This window comes from Phascolarctos cinereus, unplaced genomic scaffold, assembly GCF_003287225.1.
Source record: "Phascolarctos cinereus isolate Bilbo 61053 unplaced genomic scaffold, phaCin_HiC Scaffold_2;HRSCAF=192, whole genome shotgun sequence".
NCBI classification, from domain to species: domain Eukaryota; kingdom Metazoa; phylum Chordata; class Mammalia; order Diprotodontia; family Phascolarctidae; genus Phascolarctos; species Phascolarctos cinereus.
The window spans coordinates 377,181,662-377,202,081 of record NW_027555625.1 but is presented as its reverse complement, the minus strand read 5'-3'; the positions used below and the strand labels follow the sequence as shown (position 1 = coordinate 377,202,081).

The following is a 20,420-nucleotide window of genomic DNA, read 5'->3' as shown; positions in this document are numbered from 1 at the left end:
TCTTTTCAAGCACCTTCCCCAAGTAGGAGTTCGAACCCTCTGCTAAGAGGGAGAGAGAGGAAGAAGGGTTGGAATATAAAGAAGAAAGAGTATGATTTGGAATAGCTGCTGAAGTTTGGAAGAGTTTGTCATTTGTCTTTTCTAAAGTCAAATAGTATATGACCAGGACCAAAGTCCCCTGACTCAAAATCCAGTTCTTGTGCTGCTAAGTTATACTTTCAAAAAGTGCTTAGATCCCTGCAACCAAGAAGGGAGCTCTGGGAAAAGAACCTTGAAAATACTGTAGAAAATATGGATTACAGTCTCTTGGGGTGACAAGAGATGCCAGAAAGGAGGCGTTGCATTGTCTGTGAGCTGGTAACATCATCATTGCCGACCTGAGAAATATCTCTAGAAGGCATAGTTAACACAGGAGAAATTGACATGGGGATTGAATGTTCCTGATTGGCACTTTTACGAGGACAAAAATATGGGTAGAGGGCTTTCCCATGGAAATTGCATTTAGTGAATGTGTAGATATGTGATTTTTCAGTCACATTGAAGAAAGAGACTTCCCTGGCCTCAAAGCTTAGGAAAACTCCTATTCTACGGGCCTGTACTAGTAGAGTGAGGGCCTTTCTAATGGGGTCAAATATAAAATACTCATATTCATTCCACACCCCCAAAACCCAGTAGCCATTATCAGGAGAGAATGTGATTTCCCTTTCCTTTCTATTCACACCATCCCAGCATACTCCCAGGTACCACTTCCTCATCTCCCCAACCTCCACCTCCCAATAATATTTATCTGAGGAAAAACTTTGTGAGGCCACCACACATGGAAACTCAAATCTTTTTTCAGTTTCAAGCACTGGAAGCTCTGTATCTTCATAGGTCACTGATTTCTGATCTTCAGATACACGGAGTTGGGGATGAGCAGTATCTGGATCCAGAGTAACTTCCACTGGGAGGAGAAAAAAAGAAAATATGGAGGGAAGAAATGAGAGTAATAGAACAAGGGAGAAGAAAAGGAAGTAGGAAAAGAAGAGGAAAAATGAGAGAAAGAGAAATAGAGACAGAGAAAGCCAGAGAAGTGATGATAATGGAAAGGGAGGGAATACAGCACTAGAAGCAAAGGAAAGAGATAAAGAATAAGAGGAAGAGAACTTAAGGGAAGAGAGAAGAAGACAGGGAGATGAGAAGAAGAGGGTTTTTCCAATTGAGACCAAGTGATATTGGTCCCAGATGAGTTCTGCTGACCATTTCCTCCCACCAGCTTTTTTTTCTCCTACCTTATCCTTTGTGATTATTGCATATTTGAAAACATATGCCCAAATATTCCCTTTAGCTGTTATTGACTGCATTTTTCTTCCCTAAACTTAAGTCTTGTTCAGTAATATAGGACAATTAAAAATTTGAGGACTCCTCTACAAGTAATTTCTGCATGAAGATAGTGTGGAAAGTAGGAGAGAAAGAAAAGAGAGACCAAAAAACTCTTGAGGGAAGAGACACCTGATTCAAACCAGGGACCATGGAACTCAGTGGTTTTTAACCTTTGGTAATCTGGTGAATCCATGGATGCCTTCTCATAATATTTTTAATGCATGAAATAAAATGCATATCATTACAAAAAAACTAATTTATATTGAAATAGTTATTGATGCATTTTAAAAAATACAATTTCATGGACACTAGGTTAAAAACTTTTACTGCCAATATAACATTTATTTCAAAAGCCTGTCTGAAAGAGGCCATAAAAACTTATTGTTTTGTTAAGAGCATAGAAGTCAGAAACAATTGTAATTGTTATTCTATGAGATGCTTTTCTCTGTAGAATCAGAGAAAATATATGGCTTTATTTTTAATATGTGGATTTGTGGAGCTAAATTATGGGAGAAACAGAAAGATGAGAAACTTCTTTCTTGTTAGGACCACCAAGTGTTATTTTATAAAGAACCATTATAAAGATAATTTTGTGAGGAACAAGTCTGGAGACACTCTTCAGAGTGATGACATGAGAGAGGCTGAAGAGATTGTATTTCTGGCATGACCAGAGATAATTGGATAGGAAAGAGGGAAAGAAGATGGAGAGGCCTTCTTTCTTGATGGAAACTTTTTAATCTTTATCTTAGGAAGAAGATGAAAATTTTTCAGATTTTCTTGTGTCTTCATATGTTGCTTTATTTGGTATCTTGAATGCATTATATAGGACTATGTTCTGAGAAATGAAGAAAAGTCATCTAGCAGTGACTGTTGGTATGGGATGACTCTGACTGTGATATTTATCACAGCTAATATATTGCAAATAATTATGTCTGTTTTATTATTGATTCTGTTGTTAACAGATAGTATATTCAATAATTTTGATATAAATTTTATCTTGTATATAAAGAAATATAAACAATTGCTTATGGAGAAAGATGTTTCTCCATATTATTAAATAGTATCTAATAATCTGAGTTGAAGCCTCAAAAATTCATGAGAAAGAGGGTGCAGTGTTATTAATTGATTAGAAAATATACACTATATTCTTGAATTACCCAATAACTCCAGATTGTAATGACACTAATAAACAATTCTGTTCCTTAACCCAGCACAGCTTTCTTCCATTGCTCTCTTCCAACTCAAACAGAGCCTTTGATTTGACCTACAAATGGCCCCACACCACATTTACTGTATTGACCCTTTCCCAACAATGAAAGCCTGGGCCACCAATACCAACATTCCTCCCCAACCTGTTTATTTGGAGCCAGGGATAATGGAAGAGGAAATAGCAGGAGAGCAAGAGATATATTTGGGGTGGGAAGAGATGGAAAGCAAGACCATGAGAAAAAAAAACAGTTTTAGTTACCTGAATATTCAGTGGCTTCCATCCATTCTGAAAACAGAGAGCTAAATGTTATTTCTGGGTCTGGGTACAAGGAAGGGCAAAGAAGGAAAGGAGGCTGGGAACTAGAGGGAGATGAAAATATGATGTGGGTGGAAGTGGGAAAGGAGGAATTGACATGAGAAGGAAGTTGTTCTCTTACCTGCCTCTTTTGTTTTTTTCTTTAAGTCTAAAAACAATGAATCAGAGATGAGATAACATTGAGAAATAGAGCTTCCCCAAAAGAAACTTGGTACAAAATAATAAAATAAAACTTACCCAGCTTTTTCTTAATTTTTTCTAAAAATAAAGAGAAATACAAAATTATGTGTGAAATGTAACTTGGACAGATTAAGATTTGAAGAAAGGGAGAATGTTTTAAGGAAACCAAATCAAATGGCAAGAAGTAAAACTATTTCTGAGAATGACTCTATCCCAGAAACCATTTCCCCAGGCATGGTGAAGACCCAAAGAGAAAACAAAATGAATAAAAGAAGTACATTGCAATAGTAAAAAGTCGCAAAGAGTTTTGCAATACCCTCCCCTCTTCATTCCCATTACCTTTATTATAGTAGGTATAAATGAGAAAAACAAGGGCAGCCAAGACAAGAAACATCACCACCAGGAAAGCGTTACTCCAGGGGGAGGTCTGGAAAAACTGATCTGTAAGATACCCACATAAAACCCCAGGACAAATCAGAGCCAATCTCAGTATTTCATCTTGGGAAAATTATTAATAATAATGATAATCAAAATGATGATTGTGTTAATTAAAATGCTGATATGCTTGTGAATTATTACAAGTAAGACATTCAGAGGCGGCATGGTGTAGTGGAAAGAAGTCAGAGCATCAAAGGAGCATACCTTTATAGCTTCTGTTATCTTAAAGACTATCAAGACTGATTCCTTTAATGGATATGAATGTACAGTTTTCAGAATAAGAAATCAAAGTTATCAATAGCTATGTAAAATCACTCTAAATCACTAATGATTAGAGAGATGCAAATTAAAACGACACTGAGATACTATCTCACACCTATCAGATTGGCTAAAATGACAGAAAAGGAAAATGACAAATGCTGGAGGGGAGATGGAAGAATTGGGCCATTAATGCACTATTGATTGAGTTGTGAACTGATCCAACTGTTCTGGAGAGCAATTGAAGATAAACCCAAAGGAGAGGCAGAGTCAGGATGTCAGAGTAAAGGGAGGGACTCCCCTGAGCTCTCCCCCAAATGCCCAAAAGACTATCAAACTGTGCATATCCTTTGACCTGGCAATACCACTACTAGGTTGGTATCCCAAAGAAATCAAAGAAAAGGGAAAATGATCTCTATGTACAAAAATATTTTTGTACATGTAGTATGCTTTTTGTAGTGGCAAAGAATTAGAAATTGAAGAGATGCTCATCATTTGGGGAATGACTAAATTAGTTGTAGTATATAATGGAATATTATTGTGGTATTCAAAATGACAAGGGCAATGGTTTCAGAAATACTAGTGAAAACTTATATAAACTGATGATGCAAAGTGAAGTGAACAAAACCAGGAGAACATTGTACATAGTAACTGCAATATTGTAACAATGATGAACTGAGAAAGACTTAGCTACTCTGATCAGTAAAATGCTCCATGATAATTCCAAAGGACTCATAATGAAAAATGAAATCCACCTTCAAAGAGAGAACTAATGAACTGAGTGAAGCTTGAAGCATACTTTTTTCACTTTAGTTCTTTTGCTTTTTATTTTTGCAACATGGCAAATATGGAAATATATTATGCATGACTTCATATGTATAATGGGTATCATATTGCTTCCCTTCCCAATGGGTCAGGGAGAGAATTTGCAACTCAAAATTAAAAAAAAAAGAATGTTAAATTTAAAAAAAAAGGGAAAAAAAAGACTGACTCCATTTTTTCTACCAATGAGGAAACTGAGGTACTGAGAAGGTAAGTGCCTTTCTCAGTATTTCAGGCTGGATTTGAACCCAAGTCTTTTTGATTCCAAGTCCAATATCCTTTCTATTCCACCGTGGAATGCCATCACTGTTGCTTACTGGCTATTGTTTACTTGGCCATCAGTTTTCTTTGCAAATGAAGGGTTGGACTAGATACCTAAGATTATAGACTAAATGATCACAAATCCAGAACTGGAAAGGAAATTATAGTTAATGTAATCAAATCTTCTCATTTTATAGTTAAGAAAACAGAAACCCAGAGAAATTAAAAGAATTTGACCAATTTCACAGTCATAGGTGTAAGAGCCAAGATTTGTGTTCTAGTCATGTGACTACAAGTCTAGTACTCTTTCTACTGAAATATAACTCTGTGAAATACATAGCATTGTTATATCCTACTTTATATAGGAGGAAACTGAGACAGTTTTTCTCTTCTTGGAAACTAGGTGATGAGTTCAGTTGTTTCTAAGTACACGTTACATTTTTGTATTCTCTAAAGTTCTGGAACCCTAGAAAGAAGCCTCCACCCCTGTGGTAGCCTTTATTTATTTTTTTTCTGAAACCAATCAAAGATTCCCAAGAAATGTATTTTCCTCCTATGCTATGCCACTCATTACTGTGTTCTTTCACATCTGGTTCCCCTTCTTTTTCTCTCAGTACCTGGAAATATTTATAGGTTATCTCTGATAAAGTCATGATCAATATTTGTTTTCCACAGATTGTAAAAATCCAGGTTTTAAGAGATGTTACATATTTTATTCCACACTAGAACCCTTCATATTGATATCAAATAACATTGGCAAACATTGCCTTGCTTGATATTAATAATCAGAGATTCATTGAAGTTGTATCTTTTATTCCATTTTATAAAGAATCTTGTGTGATTTTCACATAGGATCAGGACACACCTCATTGGAAAGCCTTTAAGGCAGTATTTAGTTCTACCAAATCTAATGCTTTTACATGGTTAAAAAAAAAGCGCATTGTGATCTTGTACTGACTATAATTTTCAGCAAATGTGCCTGTAAATTTGAAGAGTGTTGTTGGGAGAACTTGTCATACTTTCATCAAGGATGCTTTTGATGCACATATAGATTTAGGACTATACCTGGAATTTCATTGGTATGGAGTATTACCATTAACAAAGCTCCCTCTACTAATTCAGATGAGCACCTGCTCTAGAATTTACAATGCTAGAGAGTAGTCTTTGGTCATTAGGAGGGTAACTTGCCCAAGGTCTCAGAACTTGGATCACATAGGCTGGGTCAGAGGTCGAAATTGAACTTATATCATCCTGACTCCAAGGCTGTCTCTATATCCCCTACACCATAACTGCAGACTACCCTCATGGAAACTTTAGAGATGAGAAATTAGACAAGGATTTGTGGAATATTTTCTTCATCATTTTCATTAGTAACTATAAGATCTAAGATTTTTGCCAAAACTTTAGTATCCTCCCTTCTTTCAGATATCTTAAAAATCAATCACTTAACACCCTCAAAATAGTGTTAATTCTAGCACGGACCTCCTCTATGTCTATTCAGTTTAGTCCATCTATTTATACCCTTTTTATTTTTAGGGTCATTTCTATCTCTGTCAGCATTATGATGTTAGACTCAAAAGGTGCTGGTTGCACTACTCTCTTCTTCTTAATGGAGAAGAGTTTGTTATAAACATCTGTCCATTTTAATTTTGTCTTTTTAACCAAATGGGGATGGGATGTCTTTTGAGTGCTAATAGCTAATAATAATAACAATTAGCATTTATATAGTGCTTACTATGTGCCAGACGTTGTTCTAAGCTCTTTAGCATTTTTGTCTCATGTGATCCTCACAACAATCCTAGGAAGTATTATTATGCTAACTTTACACTTGACAAAGCTGAGGAAAACAGTTTAAATAACTTGCCCAGGCTCACATAGATAGTGTCTGAGGTTGGATTTCAACTCAGGTCTTTCTGACTACAGGTCCAGTGTTCTCTCTACTGCTGCCCAATGTCTTTTTGTCTATAAATGCATAATAAAAATTTCTCTGCTATTTATTATTCTTTATTTCCCTTTCCAAGAAGTTCCTATGAGCCATTCTTCCACTTAACTGTCATTTCCTTTTACCTTCAGGTTTTACTTGAAAAGGTAACCTTCCAATTTCATCCTTAAATGCCCCGGGAAGCTTTTTGCTTAGATGAATCTTTAACTTAATTTCCTTTACCTTGTTTTTCCCTTAACAGCTTCTTGCTTTTTATGAGATAGTAATGCTTATACTCTTTCACTGTTATCTTTAGTAAAGTTTTATGAACCCATTTTTATAAATTATATATATTTTACAAATTATATAAATTATATATAATTTACAAATTATAAACCCATTTAAAAATTATTTTATTATAATTTAACTAATGTTTATTATGTTTACTAATTTACTATATTTACTATAATTGTACTATAACTTATAAACTCATGTTTACCATAAATATTATAAATAAAAATTATTATAAATTACTATAAATTATATTTGTCTTTCCTATGTCTCCTCTGAGGAAGGACAACAAGTATTTGTTTTTTAATTCATGTCCAGGTTTGTTTGGTCTTTTCTTTGTGGCCACTAATGAATGTCACTTAAACTTCCTTAGGAAATAATGATAATGTTTTTCAATGGATTAATTACAAAATTCCCTATTTAGCATTTAAATTCCTGTTTCCTTCCTATTTTTCAAATCATCTCATATTCAAGTCCCATCTTCTGCAAAAAGCCTGTCACGATATACCCCTTCTCTTCAAGTTCCTTCCTTTTGTTATTATATGTGTGTGTATATATTTACATATATACACATATCCACATTATATATATGCACAATACATGCATCTATATGTATGTATATATACATATATACATATTTTTACATTACCTTCATATATAGCTCTTATTTTCATATATGCATGTATGTATATCTACACACATACACATATATGAAGTAGTATATTTGTGGATGAAGGTAATATCAAATGGAAATAACGTCATGTATATATATGAAGGTAATATAAAAATATCAAGAGATAATGTCAAATATATACATGTATACATGTATATATACATGTGCATATATGTGTATTACATACATATATGTATATATATAATCTTTGTGTGTGTGTACATGATAGATAGATGAATAGGAGATAGATCTTGTATGTACATAGTTATTTGCATACTGTCACCACCATTAGAATGTGAGTTTCTAGAGAACGGAGACTTTCTTTTTGGCTTTTTTTATATCTCCAGCACTGGCACAGCACCTGATACATAGCATACACTTAATAAAGCTTATTGATTGACTATTCTTTCTTCATCTTTTTGTTTGTTTGTTTGTTTTTAGGCAATTGGGGTTAAGTGACTTGCCCAGGGTCACATAGCTAGTAAGTGTCAAGTGTTTGGTCTGAGGCCAGATTTGAACTCAGGTACTCCTGACTTCAGGGCCGGTGCTCTATCTACGGCGCCACCTAGCTGCCCTTTTTCTTCATCTTTTTGGTGTCAGTTGTTTATTTAAATAGGTCAGGTTGGAGTTCTTTTCATTTCATTCATTATCTTACCATTTTTATAATTTCTTTTAGCTTGATATTGCTTTTGGTGTTTCCTCCAACAAGGTTATGATTATGACTGTTGTTGTTGTTGTTCCTGTTCCTTTATTTTTAAAGCGGGCCAATGACATCATGGGGTGATATCTTGACTTGTTTTTGAAGTGGATTTAAGTGTGGCAAAGTTGCACAAAGTTGTCAGCCTCACTACCTCTTCCAGAATTATTGAATTCCAGTGGCAAGACAAAAGTCAAGACAACTGGCAATGACCTGGGATGTAGCAGATGACTTTGGCCTCTTCAATGTCTGACCAAGCTCTTACCACTCCACAGTGCCTGCTTCATCCACCTTCATGGCCATTGGAACAAATTGGTCTGATCTGCACATTCCACTGGGAGAAGTCTTTATATGCTTGGAATAGACATTTCCCTAAATCACTGATGCGCTTAAGGCCAGTTAATTACCCCCAATTTCATGTAATCCATCTGCTGAGACAGTTTTGCTAGTGTGGCTGCTGTACATCTACAGCTTCTTGGAGTCACAGGTGAGAGTTGTGTGACAGGGGACACCAACAGTAAATGGGCCACCTTTAAAAGGGCTTGGAAAATCCTCACACCAAAAGTGTTAGTCCTCCATGAGGAACCCATACACCCTGTTATGATTACAAACTGACAATTGAATCAGAAATAATTCCCACATGGGGTAACTAGTCCTTCTGTAGAAGTAAAAATACAATCAATTTCATTTTTTAATGATTTTTTTGGGGTGCTTATTGTGTCCAAGGTCTTCTAACCCCTTTTGTAAATAAAATATTTATGATATGTAAGTATGACACTTCTGTATAGTCTGTAAGTTTTTAATCTCTTTTTTCTTACTCCTGAACGATGTTTTCCAGCGTATTTTTTATCATCTTTTCTTCTGCCTTCTTTTGCCTTTGATCTTTGCATTAAGATAACTGAGACTGATTTAATTTGGAAAATCATCATATTTACTGAATTTCTCTTCCTCCTTATCCTCTGCAACAGATATTTGTGCATAAGTTGAAGCTATTTTCATAGTGGACCTTTTGTATATGCTTATCATGATCAAGATGACCGAATGAATAACATTTGTTGTTATCCTTGAATGCATAATAAAAGCAAATCTACCAACTTCTTCATCTGCCTTTCCAAGGAGATCCTGTGAACCATGAGTTCACATTCCATTCCTTTCATTTTATTTAGCTGTCACTTCCTTTTTTCTTTAGGTTTCACTTAGAAAGTCAAGATAGACCACTAGTGTAATTTAGTGCTCACTAGATAAGGATATTGACTTTAGAACAGCTCCCTTTAAGTTAAGGTTTTTCAAAGGCCCCAAAACCATGTTATTTTTAGACCCCTCTTCTTTGTCATTATCAGTGTAAAAGTAGAAGGAGGTGGAGCAGTACTGAAGACCACTTTGAAATCTTCTTTATGGATTCCCATTGCCAAAAATGTCATCCAAGTGGTCAGTCTACTTGGTTGATGAGCCTCTTTACACTTGGCTAGTCTGTTCTTCAGAGAATAGACATAGTATGTTGACAGGACCATATTCAAACTTTACCATCACTATCCATTAGTAGAATGTCCAGGCAGAATCCCAGTGGAAAAATGTTCTGTATGATGAGGTCCTCCAGATGCTACTGTTTATGGTTGGCGTTGCACTGAGTTCATCAGGCCCAACAGTATTATAGATCCTCCTAAATGACATATGAATAAACATGCAGAATGCTGCTGTCTAGAATTTAGTATGTATTTGGACAGATAACCTTGCACAGCTAGCCCGCTGGCATACATATATGCATACATGCTTACATACATGCACGCACATATACATACGCATGCACACACATATTTTAAACATTGTGCATAGACAATAATCTAGACCCAGAAATGAATGGGAAGAAAGCATTGCTTGAAATGCCTTTAAATATTTAACTATAACAACCATTAAATATCTAACAATTTATCATATTCTTTGACTTGTTTACTTCCTACTTATTTCTTTTTAGTTAATGATAACTTAAGTTACATAATATAGAATAGTTCCAAGAAATGGAACGTTAGTGCTTCATGCTTGTAAAAGTGGTGGAAATCACAACTAATCCCTGTAGTTCCTATTAATATTTAGAATTGTGTAGATAAGAAGTTTGATACCAGAATTTAAGTTTCAAATCTTCATCCTTTCTGTAGTATCATGATATATTAACTTTGTTTAAAGTAAATCATTAAGAACCATTGCAACTTTTTACTACTGGATTTATGAAAGTCAAATTTCATGTAACTTTTAGAGCATGTTTTGCATGAAATATTATCTAAATACAACATTTCTTTTCAGATTAGTAAACAAGTATTTTAAGGACAAAAACAGTGTTTGCTTGAATTGCCTTTGGAAAGTACCATAATATTTTTAAGGATCCAAGCTCTCCCTGAAATAAAGGTCTATCCTTTTAACAACAATGTTCTGCTGGCATTGCTATGTGATTCTATGTCTTGAAAAATACCATGTTTAAGACACAGAATGGAGAATTAGGGGAATAGATTAAGTACACAATACATTGTAGTAAATGACTATAGTAGTCTAGGATTTGATCAAAGGTTGTGAGACAAGAATTCACTATTTGAAAAAAGAACAGCTTGGGAAAAGTGGAAAACAGAATAGCAGAAACTAGGCGAAGACCAATATCTTATATTGTATATGAAGATAAAGTCAAAATGGCTACATGATTTAAACATAAAGGGTGATACTGTAAGCAAATTAGGAGAGCAAGAAGTGGGTTACTTGTTGGATCTATAGAGAAGGGAAGAATTTATGATGAAAAAAGAGAATATTATGAGATGTAAAATAGGATATTTTGATTATATTAAATTTAAAAGGTTTTATACAAACAAAACCAATGTAGCCAAGATTAGAAAAAAAGCAGAAAGCTGGGAAAATCTTTTTTTTTTTCACAAATGTCTCTGATTAAGGCCTCATTTCTAAAAATATATAAAGAACTGAGTCAAATTTATAAGAATACAAGTCATTCCTCAATTGAGAAATGGTCAAAGGATATGAATAGCCAGTTTTTAAATGAAGGAATCAAAACTATCCATAGTCTTATAAAAATGCTCTAAATTAGTTTTGATTAAAGAAATGCAAATCAAAACAACTCTGAGATACCACATCATACCTATCAGATTGGCTAATGTAAGGGAAACGGAAAATGACAAATGTTTGAAGGGTGTGAGAAAATCGAGACACTAATGCATTATTGGTACAGTTGTGAACTAATCCAACCATTCTCTGTGTGTGTGTGTGTGTGTGTGTGTGTGTGTGTGTGTGTGTGCGCGTTTGTTGAGCAATAGGGGTTAAGTGACTTGTCAAGGTCACACAGCTAGTAAGTGTTATGGGTCTGAGGCCAGATTTGAACTCAGGTCCTCCTGAATCCAGGGCCAATGCTGTATCCACTGAGCCACCTACCTGCCCTTAATCCAACCATTCTTGAGAGCAATTTGGAACTATGCCCAAAGCACTATAAAACTATGCATATCCCTTGATCCAGAAATACCACTACTAGGTCTCTGGTGGGGGAGAGGGAAGGAAGGACTTATTTGTACAAAAATATTTATAGCAACTCTTTTTGTGGTAGCAAAGAACTGGAAACTGAGGGAATGTTCATCATTTGGGAAATAGCTGAACAAATATTTGCTCATTGAAGTGAGCAAAACCAGGAGAACATTGTACAGAGTACTAGCAATCTTACACAATGAACAACTGTGAATGCTTAACTATTCTCAGCAGAACAATGACCCAAGACAATTCCAAAAGAATCATGATGAAAAATGCTATCCACCTCCACAGAAAGATATTATAGAGTCTGAATGTAGATCGAAACATACTATTTTTCACTAAAATTTTTTTTCATAGTTTTTTTTTTGGTCTTCTTTCACAACATGACTAATATGGAAATATGTTTTGCATGATTGCATACATTTAACCTAATTCAAATTGCTTACTGTCTTGGGATGGGGGGAAGAGAGAGGGAAAAAACTTGAAATTCAAGGTTAAAAAAAAGAATGTCAAAATTGTTTTTACATGTAATTGGGAAAATAAAATATTATTCAAATATTTTTAATACAATGTTCTGTGAAGAAAGAAAATTGAGGGCCACCCAAAGAGTGATAGAGAGGTGCAATAGGGGATAGTGGGATCTATCACACGATAGAGAGATACAGGTACGTATCTATATCTATATCTATATCTATATCTATATCTATATCTATATCTATATCTATATCTATATCTATATCTATATCTATATCTATATCTATATCTATATCTATATCTATATCTATATCTATATCTATATCTATATCTATATCTATTTTTTGAGACAGTCTCTGATGAAATTACAAAGGCTTCTTCTATGCCCCAAACCAATAATTCTCAACCTGAAATCTTTAACATGCTCTGTTTTATCAACTTAGGCTGATTTACCTTCTCTTTAGGCTGTCTGTTCTTCCTTGTGGTCCTACCTGTGGGGCTTACCATATAAGTGCCAGATTCAAAGCAGACACATTATTGGCTTTAACCTGACTATAACTCAGAATTTCTGAACTCAAGTGATCTACTAGTTCAGCCTCCCCAGACTCAGGGATTACATACATATGTCAATATCTCTAGCCCAAACAAAAGTTGTGGAAGAGAATTACAATATGGTAAGAGTGAAGCATTTCTAGTGCTAGAGATCTAGTGAAAAGCCCCCATAATCTTAAGTAAACTCCTTGTTTAAGAATCGTACAAGGGCATAGACAAGATTCCCCAAAGATGATGTTGATGGTATGTGATCTGGACTGTTGGAGAGAGAAGCAAAACCAGTGAGTTCAAAGGTCCATCAAAATGTCAGAGCATATATGTTTGAATTATGTTCATCATACTGTTTTTTTAATGGAATATAGCATAATACACTTTTGCCTGACTTCATCCTCTTCCCTTCATAATAAGTTTCTCTGATCATGATTGTAGAACAACAAATGTTTTATAATTGATCTTTCTTTTACAAATCCTGGCAACACTAAACCTACTATGATGGGGCTACAGGGTTCAAAGACCTTGCTATTTGTATTTTTACCCTTCTCAACTAGGCAGCTAGGTATTAGTTGGGCCTACAGTCAAGAAGACCTGAGATCAAATCTGTCCTCAGTCATTTATCAACTGTGTGTGTGTGTGATGTTGGGCAAGTCACTTAACCTCTGTCTTTCTCAGTTTTCTCAACTAGAAAATGGGGGGATGACAATAGTACTTAGCTCCCAGAATTGTGATCAAATGAGTTAATATTTGTGAAGTGCTTAGCACAGAGTAGGTGCTTAATAAATATTTCCTTCTTTCCTTCCTTCCTTCTTTCCCTCCTCTTCCTCCTTCTTTCTCTTCTTCCTTCCCTCTTTCTTTTTCTTTTCCTTCCTTCTTTCTCTTCTTTCCTTTCTTTTTTCTTTTTCTTCCTTTCTTCTCTTCCTGCCTTCCTTCCTTGCTTCCTTCCTTCTTTGCTTCTTTCCTTCTTTGCTTCCTTCCTTCTCTCCTTCTTTCTTCAACTTCCTAACTTAGGTAACTAGACAAATGAGTTTTTAGACTTACCATCTCTTTTATTCATTGTTTTAATAGTTATGTATTTATGTATAAGATTATGTCCTTACAATTTCACATTATTTCTGTCTAAGTAACTCTCCTCCCTTCCATGATGTTAGGATGACATATATCTTCAAAGGGGAGATATTATAAAAATGTAATTTGCTTTAGTTCTTATTTGTTCTTAATTGAGTAGTAAACCTTATTTTGAGAAAGGTAAAAACATAAGTCCATTTATTTACTTTTGAAAACTAGAATACATGTGGTTGGCGTTCTAAAGTTTTCCAATGGGCAAAGAATGTATTTAAATGGCTTTACATAGTTGCAACCATGTTAGTAGTCTTAGAAAGTGTGCTATTGTGCCAGCAAAAACAATGACAGACGATAAAGTAAAGATGATAATACTAAATGATGTGTTTTAAATTCAATCCTAGAGTCAATAAAGAATGAAACTGAAAAAAGTAAAGCAAGATATTGACTTTCCCCCAGAAGGTCCATTTTAATATCTACAGATGAATTTCATACATATGCCCAAATACATGGGCTTTGTATATGTTTTAACTTCTTATAAATTCTCAAGTTAGATTGAGGTTTTCATATTCAGAATAGCTTTGTGTAGAATCTTTTAAATCATGGTTCATTTGTTGGTTTACTATTTTCTATTAGAGGACTCTACAAAAATACTAAGTGAGAGAAGGACCTATTTTACATGTCAGGTCATGAAGATTTTGTTTGTTTGTGTAATTGTTTCTTTTTCTTTAAATATGTTCTAACTCACAAACTTCACTGTCTATGTCCTCTACAGGGTTCAGGCAGAGTAGAAAGAAAAAAATGGTCTATAAACATTGGAACTTTCAAAACTTTCAGATGAGTTATAGGCATCCTAAGCTAATGTTCTTCCTCTAGCCTTGGTGTCTATGTTTAACACAATAACACTTTCACCCCATGAAATAATTATTGGAAGGCCAATATGATTAGGCTTTGTCAGGTCTTACTAAATTATACTTCATTGTCACTAGCAGTTTTGATCAGTGATACCTAACGAACCACTGCTGGGGCAGTGCATGACTTGGTAAGTAAATCTGTTGGGGGAAAAAAAAAACACCTCTAGGTAGAAAGGCATATCCAAAGGTAAGCAGAGTAAACAAAGCTGACAATTTGTTGTTAATGGTCTAGGAGAGACACCTTTGATTCAGATTTGAAAGGAAATATATTTCCTAGAAGCAGACAACTTCATGAGGTAAGCATTTAAACCCAAGACAATGGAACAAGATACTTGCTTCCTAAATGGACATTAATATGCCTGATTATACAATTATGTTTATTGTCTGTTGTCTCTTACAATAATATGGCCCTTTTGCAAAGGGCCAGAAATAAGAATAAAATGTATGCGTGAAGCTAAGTCCTTTGTATCCTAGTTCCTTGTAAAATTATTGGTAATAATAGCCCACAGAAAATTCTGCTCTTTTTTTTTGTTTGATTTAGACAATTGAGGCTAAGTGACTTGCCCAGGGTCACACAGCTAGTAAGTGTTGAGTGTTTGGTCTGAGGCCAGATTTGAACTCAGGTCCTCCTGACTTTAGGGCCAGTGCCCTATCCCCTGTGCCACCTAGCTGCCCCAAGAAAATTCTACTCTTAAGATACAGATCCCCATCTGTAAGTATGTATATTTTTACCAAACATTTACTACTGATGAAAACAATAGTTTAAAAAGGACAAAGGTTGTTTTTTATTATGATCTTTCAGTCTTGCTAAGATGTTTAAACTTGTGTTTTTATTCTCTATTTTATTTCAGTATGATGAATTTACATCTACCACTTTGTTTTAAAGACAATATTTTGTATTTTGTATGATTTGTTAACCATATATTTTTGTTTCATCTCTGCCATAAGCCTCATTGTCCTAAGTTCCTATTTTACTGTGCAATCAACTGCCTTAATATAATATTAATAAGGTCTAATGTAATATAATAAGAAGGTAATATAATGTAACATAATAATTAAGGATAATAACCATCTCCGATTTTCTTAAATACTGACTAAGAAGCTGTCAGAAGATAAGAGGAAGCAAACAAACTTAAAAATTTAATGAACATTGAGAAGTTCAGATTTAGTGGTATTTCTGAAGAAGTATCAGACGGCAACTATGGGAGAAAATAAAAACTATGGTTCCTTTGCAACACATTGATGGACTAATCAATCCCTGAGCCACATGGTGAACTAATGACGGAAAGCCTCCAACCCCTACTGGAGGAGAAATAAAGTGTTAACAATCTATGCAAGGACACAGTAAAGACTTGATATCTTTGAATAAAAGACTTTTCAATTTTGCCTAAAAGGACTTCTTTCACAATTGCAAATGCATTTAGTTGCTACCACCTTGTTATCTTCTCTCTCCCCCATCATAAATTCTGGGATATAGTTGTCACTTCCTCCTAAAATTCCCTTATTCTTATCCCAGCAACAAACTGTATGCTAATTAAAGTATTAATTCCTTTCATTGCTCATAAAATGAATTGCTGCTCAACAATTGCTTCACTGCTCAGTTAAACTTGCCATGTATTTGACAGAACAAAAATGTTAGTACTCACCTTCTCCAAACCATTTCTGACTATACGTTTTGAATATATTCCCCCTCAGGCTCTATTTTTTCAAGGGGACATAAATCCATAAATTCTACCAAGCCATTCAAGCACTTATCCCTTTTATTTCCTTCCTTTCCACTCTACTCACCTGCTACCTGTACTCTGGATTCCTTCTCTCGTTTGAGGGCAACATTCAGGACTGAACACACGATGTTCTTATTTGAATGTTCTTTTATAGTAAGGATGGTTTCTATGAAAAAGAGGCCACGATCATCTTGGACTACTGTGTAGTTTGATGACAAACATTGTCCTGAATCCTGTCTCCACTGTACATTTGGCTGAGGCAACCACCCTGCTGATTGACACACCAGCAAGATGCCTCCATCTCTGCATCCCTCAAGAGAGATAAGAGGGGTTGAACCCATAGCTGCAAAGAACAGGAAATAAAGTTGAACCAAAACCATATTTCAAGGATATTCAGAAACAGAGCTTATCTAGCCCTGGCCTGGTTTGTGAATTTGTTTCTGCCTCTCTTTATCAAAGAATATGAAAACTGGCAGCATGGTCACTTCGGTGTATGTTCCAGCTAACTGAGCTTAGGTATAGAAGGTAAGGATATTGCATCATTGAAAAAGTAGCTTACCTGCTACCTGTAGCTCCCAAGTGTACTGCTGGTAGTATGTTTTAGAGCTAAACCAGCATCCATATATTGCCAGGTCTGAAGGGGTTATGTTCTTTAGTTTTAAGGAGACTGTCCCTTCAGTGATGGCGTCTTGCACAAACTGGGTTCTTCCATGATACTCCTGCATTTGCCTCTCACTTTCTTCTTTCCTATCCTTGTATAGAAGAAGCACAGAAGAGAATTGGCTCCTGAAGAACCTCACTTCCATGTCGTCCAAACTCATCTTGGGTAAGATATGACAGGAGAAAATGACATCTTCTCCCACCAATGCCTGAATAGGCTCATCTGGGCCAATCACCTGAAACTGACCTGTAGGGATAACCAGAGAAGGTTGATTAACCACGAAAGTTTGTCAATACGAGGCACGGGACTTGAATTAGGTACTGCATGGAAGGTTCCATATTGCCACTTCTTGATCTTCAATTACTTTGCCCAGGACAGAAACTTCTCCCTTTTCCACTGACACCAGAGAAGGGTCATAGGGTTAGAATTGTAGGCTTACAACATAAAATAACAAAATATTAGTATTGGAAGGGGTTTTAGATGTCATCTAGTACAACTTTCCATCATATGCCAGAATTCCCTGTGCAATATTCCTTAGAGGTGATCATTTAGAACTTATTTGTTCATTACCAGTGATTGAGGCCCTCATTATACAAAAAGCAACCCATCCCCTTCTGGGATTGCTCTAATTAAAAAGTGATTATGTTGAATTAAAATCACACTCCCTGTAGCTTGTGTCCATTGCTCCTATTTTTGCCTTTTATAGCTTTTTAGATTAATTCTACTTTCCTCTTTCTCATAGTAGCCCTCCAAATATTTTGAAAATATAGGTTGATCAGAAGTCGTGAAAGAGTTGTGATCTAGACCAATGGATAAAATATTCATATTGATACAATCACAGGTCATTAAAGTATAGAAATATCTTGGGCCCTGAAGGATTCTATTTACTATCCTGATACTTCTACCACTCTTCATTAGATGTGATAAGACTGATGCTTAGACAGATGAGAATGCTAGTGGACATGAAGGATAGAAGGTAAAGTTACTTATATCCTTTTTTCTTGTTCTTCCCAATCTTTGCACCAAGAAGGATGGACTAAAATATCAATAGGAAGTAGGACAATAAGATAAGTAAGGAGTAGAATTTACTTCATCTAATCAAGTTCAATATGCTTATTTCACCTAAGTTCAAAAATTCACCTAAGCACAATGTTTAAAGTTATTGGGTCCATATTAGTTATCTCTGAGAGTTTTGAAAAAACTAGAGAACATGATTGTAACATATGAAATCTGAAACAACATGGAAAAATGGAAAATGGGCATATATTTTCCAGATGTCACAAAAAAGTGAAAAAAAGGAGTCTGCAAACTATAGGCTTGTGAGCTCCCCAAGAGCCGACCTAGGTAAGTTAGGATAGGTTTATCTCTAAATTGTCCTACATGTCTCAGGACCAGAAGGAGTTTTACATACACCCAATGCCCCAGTATTAAACTGAGTCTGCATGTGTGGATGTAGAGCAGGAGGTCCTCTTATATAGTGAGAAGGTGAGCCCAAACCAATGAAATCGAAGATCCTTCAAATATGTACATATTCTAATTTTTCTTACATTAATCAGTAATGGTAAGGAACAGGATCTAAATTGTTATTGTTTTTCTCCAGCACTGAACATAGTTTATTGCACAAGTAACAAATAAATATTTGTAAGAAAGGAAGGATGGAATAAAGGAAAGTAAGAAAAAAGGAAGGAGTATATTTTAATGGAGTCTTTCACTGATTTCATTCAAGGAAGTGACCAAAATGACAGAAATTTCAAACATTATGCCAGGCTTGGGAGACATAATTGGTGAAGAAGGTACTTTTTAGTTCCTCTCAAATAATGCAACAGGAACAGACATACTTATTTTGCCTTGTTTACCCAGTAGTGAGGATGGGTAGAATTGGTCATATTACAATAGCAGCAACTTAAATTTAGCTGGCTAAGGTAAAGAGGTAACATGTAAAAATAGGAATCTGATTTAACTGGCTTTTAGTGGACTTCAATGAACAAGTGTGGCATTTAAACAGCTGAAGTATTGTCTATCACATAATCATTGCTTAGTGTTTGCCGGTTCAATTGAGCAGAATAGACATGAAGGTAAAAAGAAGAGTGAGAATGGAAGATACAGGCAGGGAGACTTACCTGATCCCAGTCCTATGAGACTAAGAACAGAGATGAAGAGGAGGTGATACTCAAAAAGATGGAAGGTTTGACTGGAGCATTGGAAAGCTGGGACATTCAACATATCTGTGGATCTGTTTATCAGAACCTGCAACAAAATACAAATGGATGACTTAGTAAAGTACATAGTGGGAAATGTTAGAGTCAAGTCAGAAGTATGAAAGTAATTCCCTGATTCGTGGTTAGGATGATTGGAGTCCCATAACTGCTGAGATATAGTGTCCTTGGGAATTTACATAGGGGAAAAAAAATGTATTTCCTGATTCTGATCACCTCAGATCACTAAGAGAAACAAATAAAGCAGAGTTTTCCCCTTACAAGACTGAGTAGAGCAAATTCTTATGCTCAATAGGACAGGAAGGACAAAATAGGAATGATGATTCCTGAAGCCATGATGAACAAATAGAGTAAAAATGAGCCTCTTCCTCACTTCCTTTAGTCTTGTGGCCTGATCTTTCAGTTCCATGCTTTCCTTTGGTAAAATTTGTCCTGTGACTTTAATATAAAACTGCTTTGCTTGGATCGGTGGAAAGACAGCTGAACTAGAAGTTAGGTGACCTGTACAGTCTCAGACAAATTGCTTCACTTCTCTATCTGTTTTCTCATCTCTCCTATATGGGCTAGGTGACTCATAAGATCTTTTCTAGATGAAATTTATAAAGTTCTGAAGTTAAGAGAATGATGGCACATTGCCCATAAACAGTCCATGGACTGTTAGAGTTCTTAAGGACCAGTAACGTAGAGTAGTAGATTCTGTCTGCAGAGACAATGTCTGTTTTGTACATCAGAAGCTAACAATCCAGACTCTGAGGTCGTCCTTTTACTCCCTATCCTTCCTGTTACCATGTGCTCAATAATTGAATGTCTCTTGGGAAAGAGTGCAGAGGAACAGGGAAGAGAGGAAGAATCTCAGTCCATTTCCTTTCTTGGAAAAAAGCT

The 20,420-nt window shown here is 35.3% G+C and overlaps 1 protein-coding gene across 1 annotated transcript; it reads right to left on the bottom strand.

The window, feature by feature from the left end:
• Window positions 1-296: 296 nt before the first annotated feature.
• LOC110220815 (butyrophilin-like protein 3) lies at window positions 297-19,545 on the bottom strand. Its single transcript, XM_021005005.2, has 8 exons — window positions 19,443-19,545; window positions 17,221-17,568; window positions 16,726-17,004; window positions 3,407-3,508; window positions 3,125-3,145; window positions 3,009-3,035; window positions 2,831-2,857; window positions 297-943 (listed from the first exon to the last, which is right to left on the bottom strand). Exons 1-8 carry the CDS (start codon window positions 19,543-19,545, stop codon window positions 297-299), a joined length of 1,554 nt encoding a protein of 517 aa, XP_020860664.2.
• Window positions 19,546-20,420: the final 875 nt, after the last annotated feature.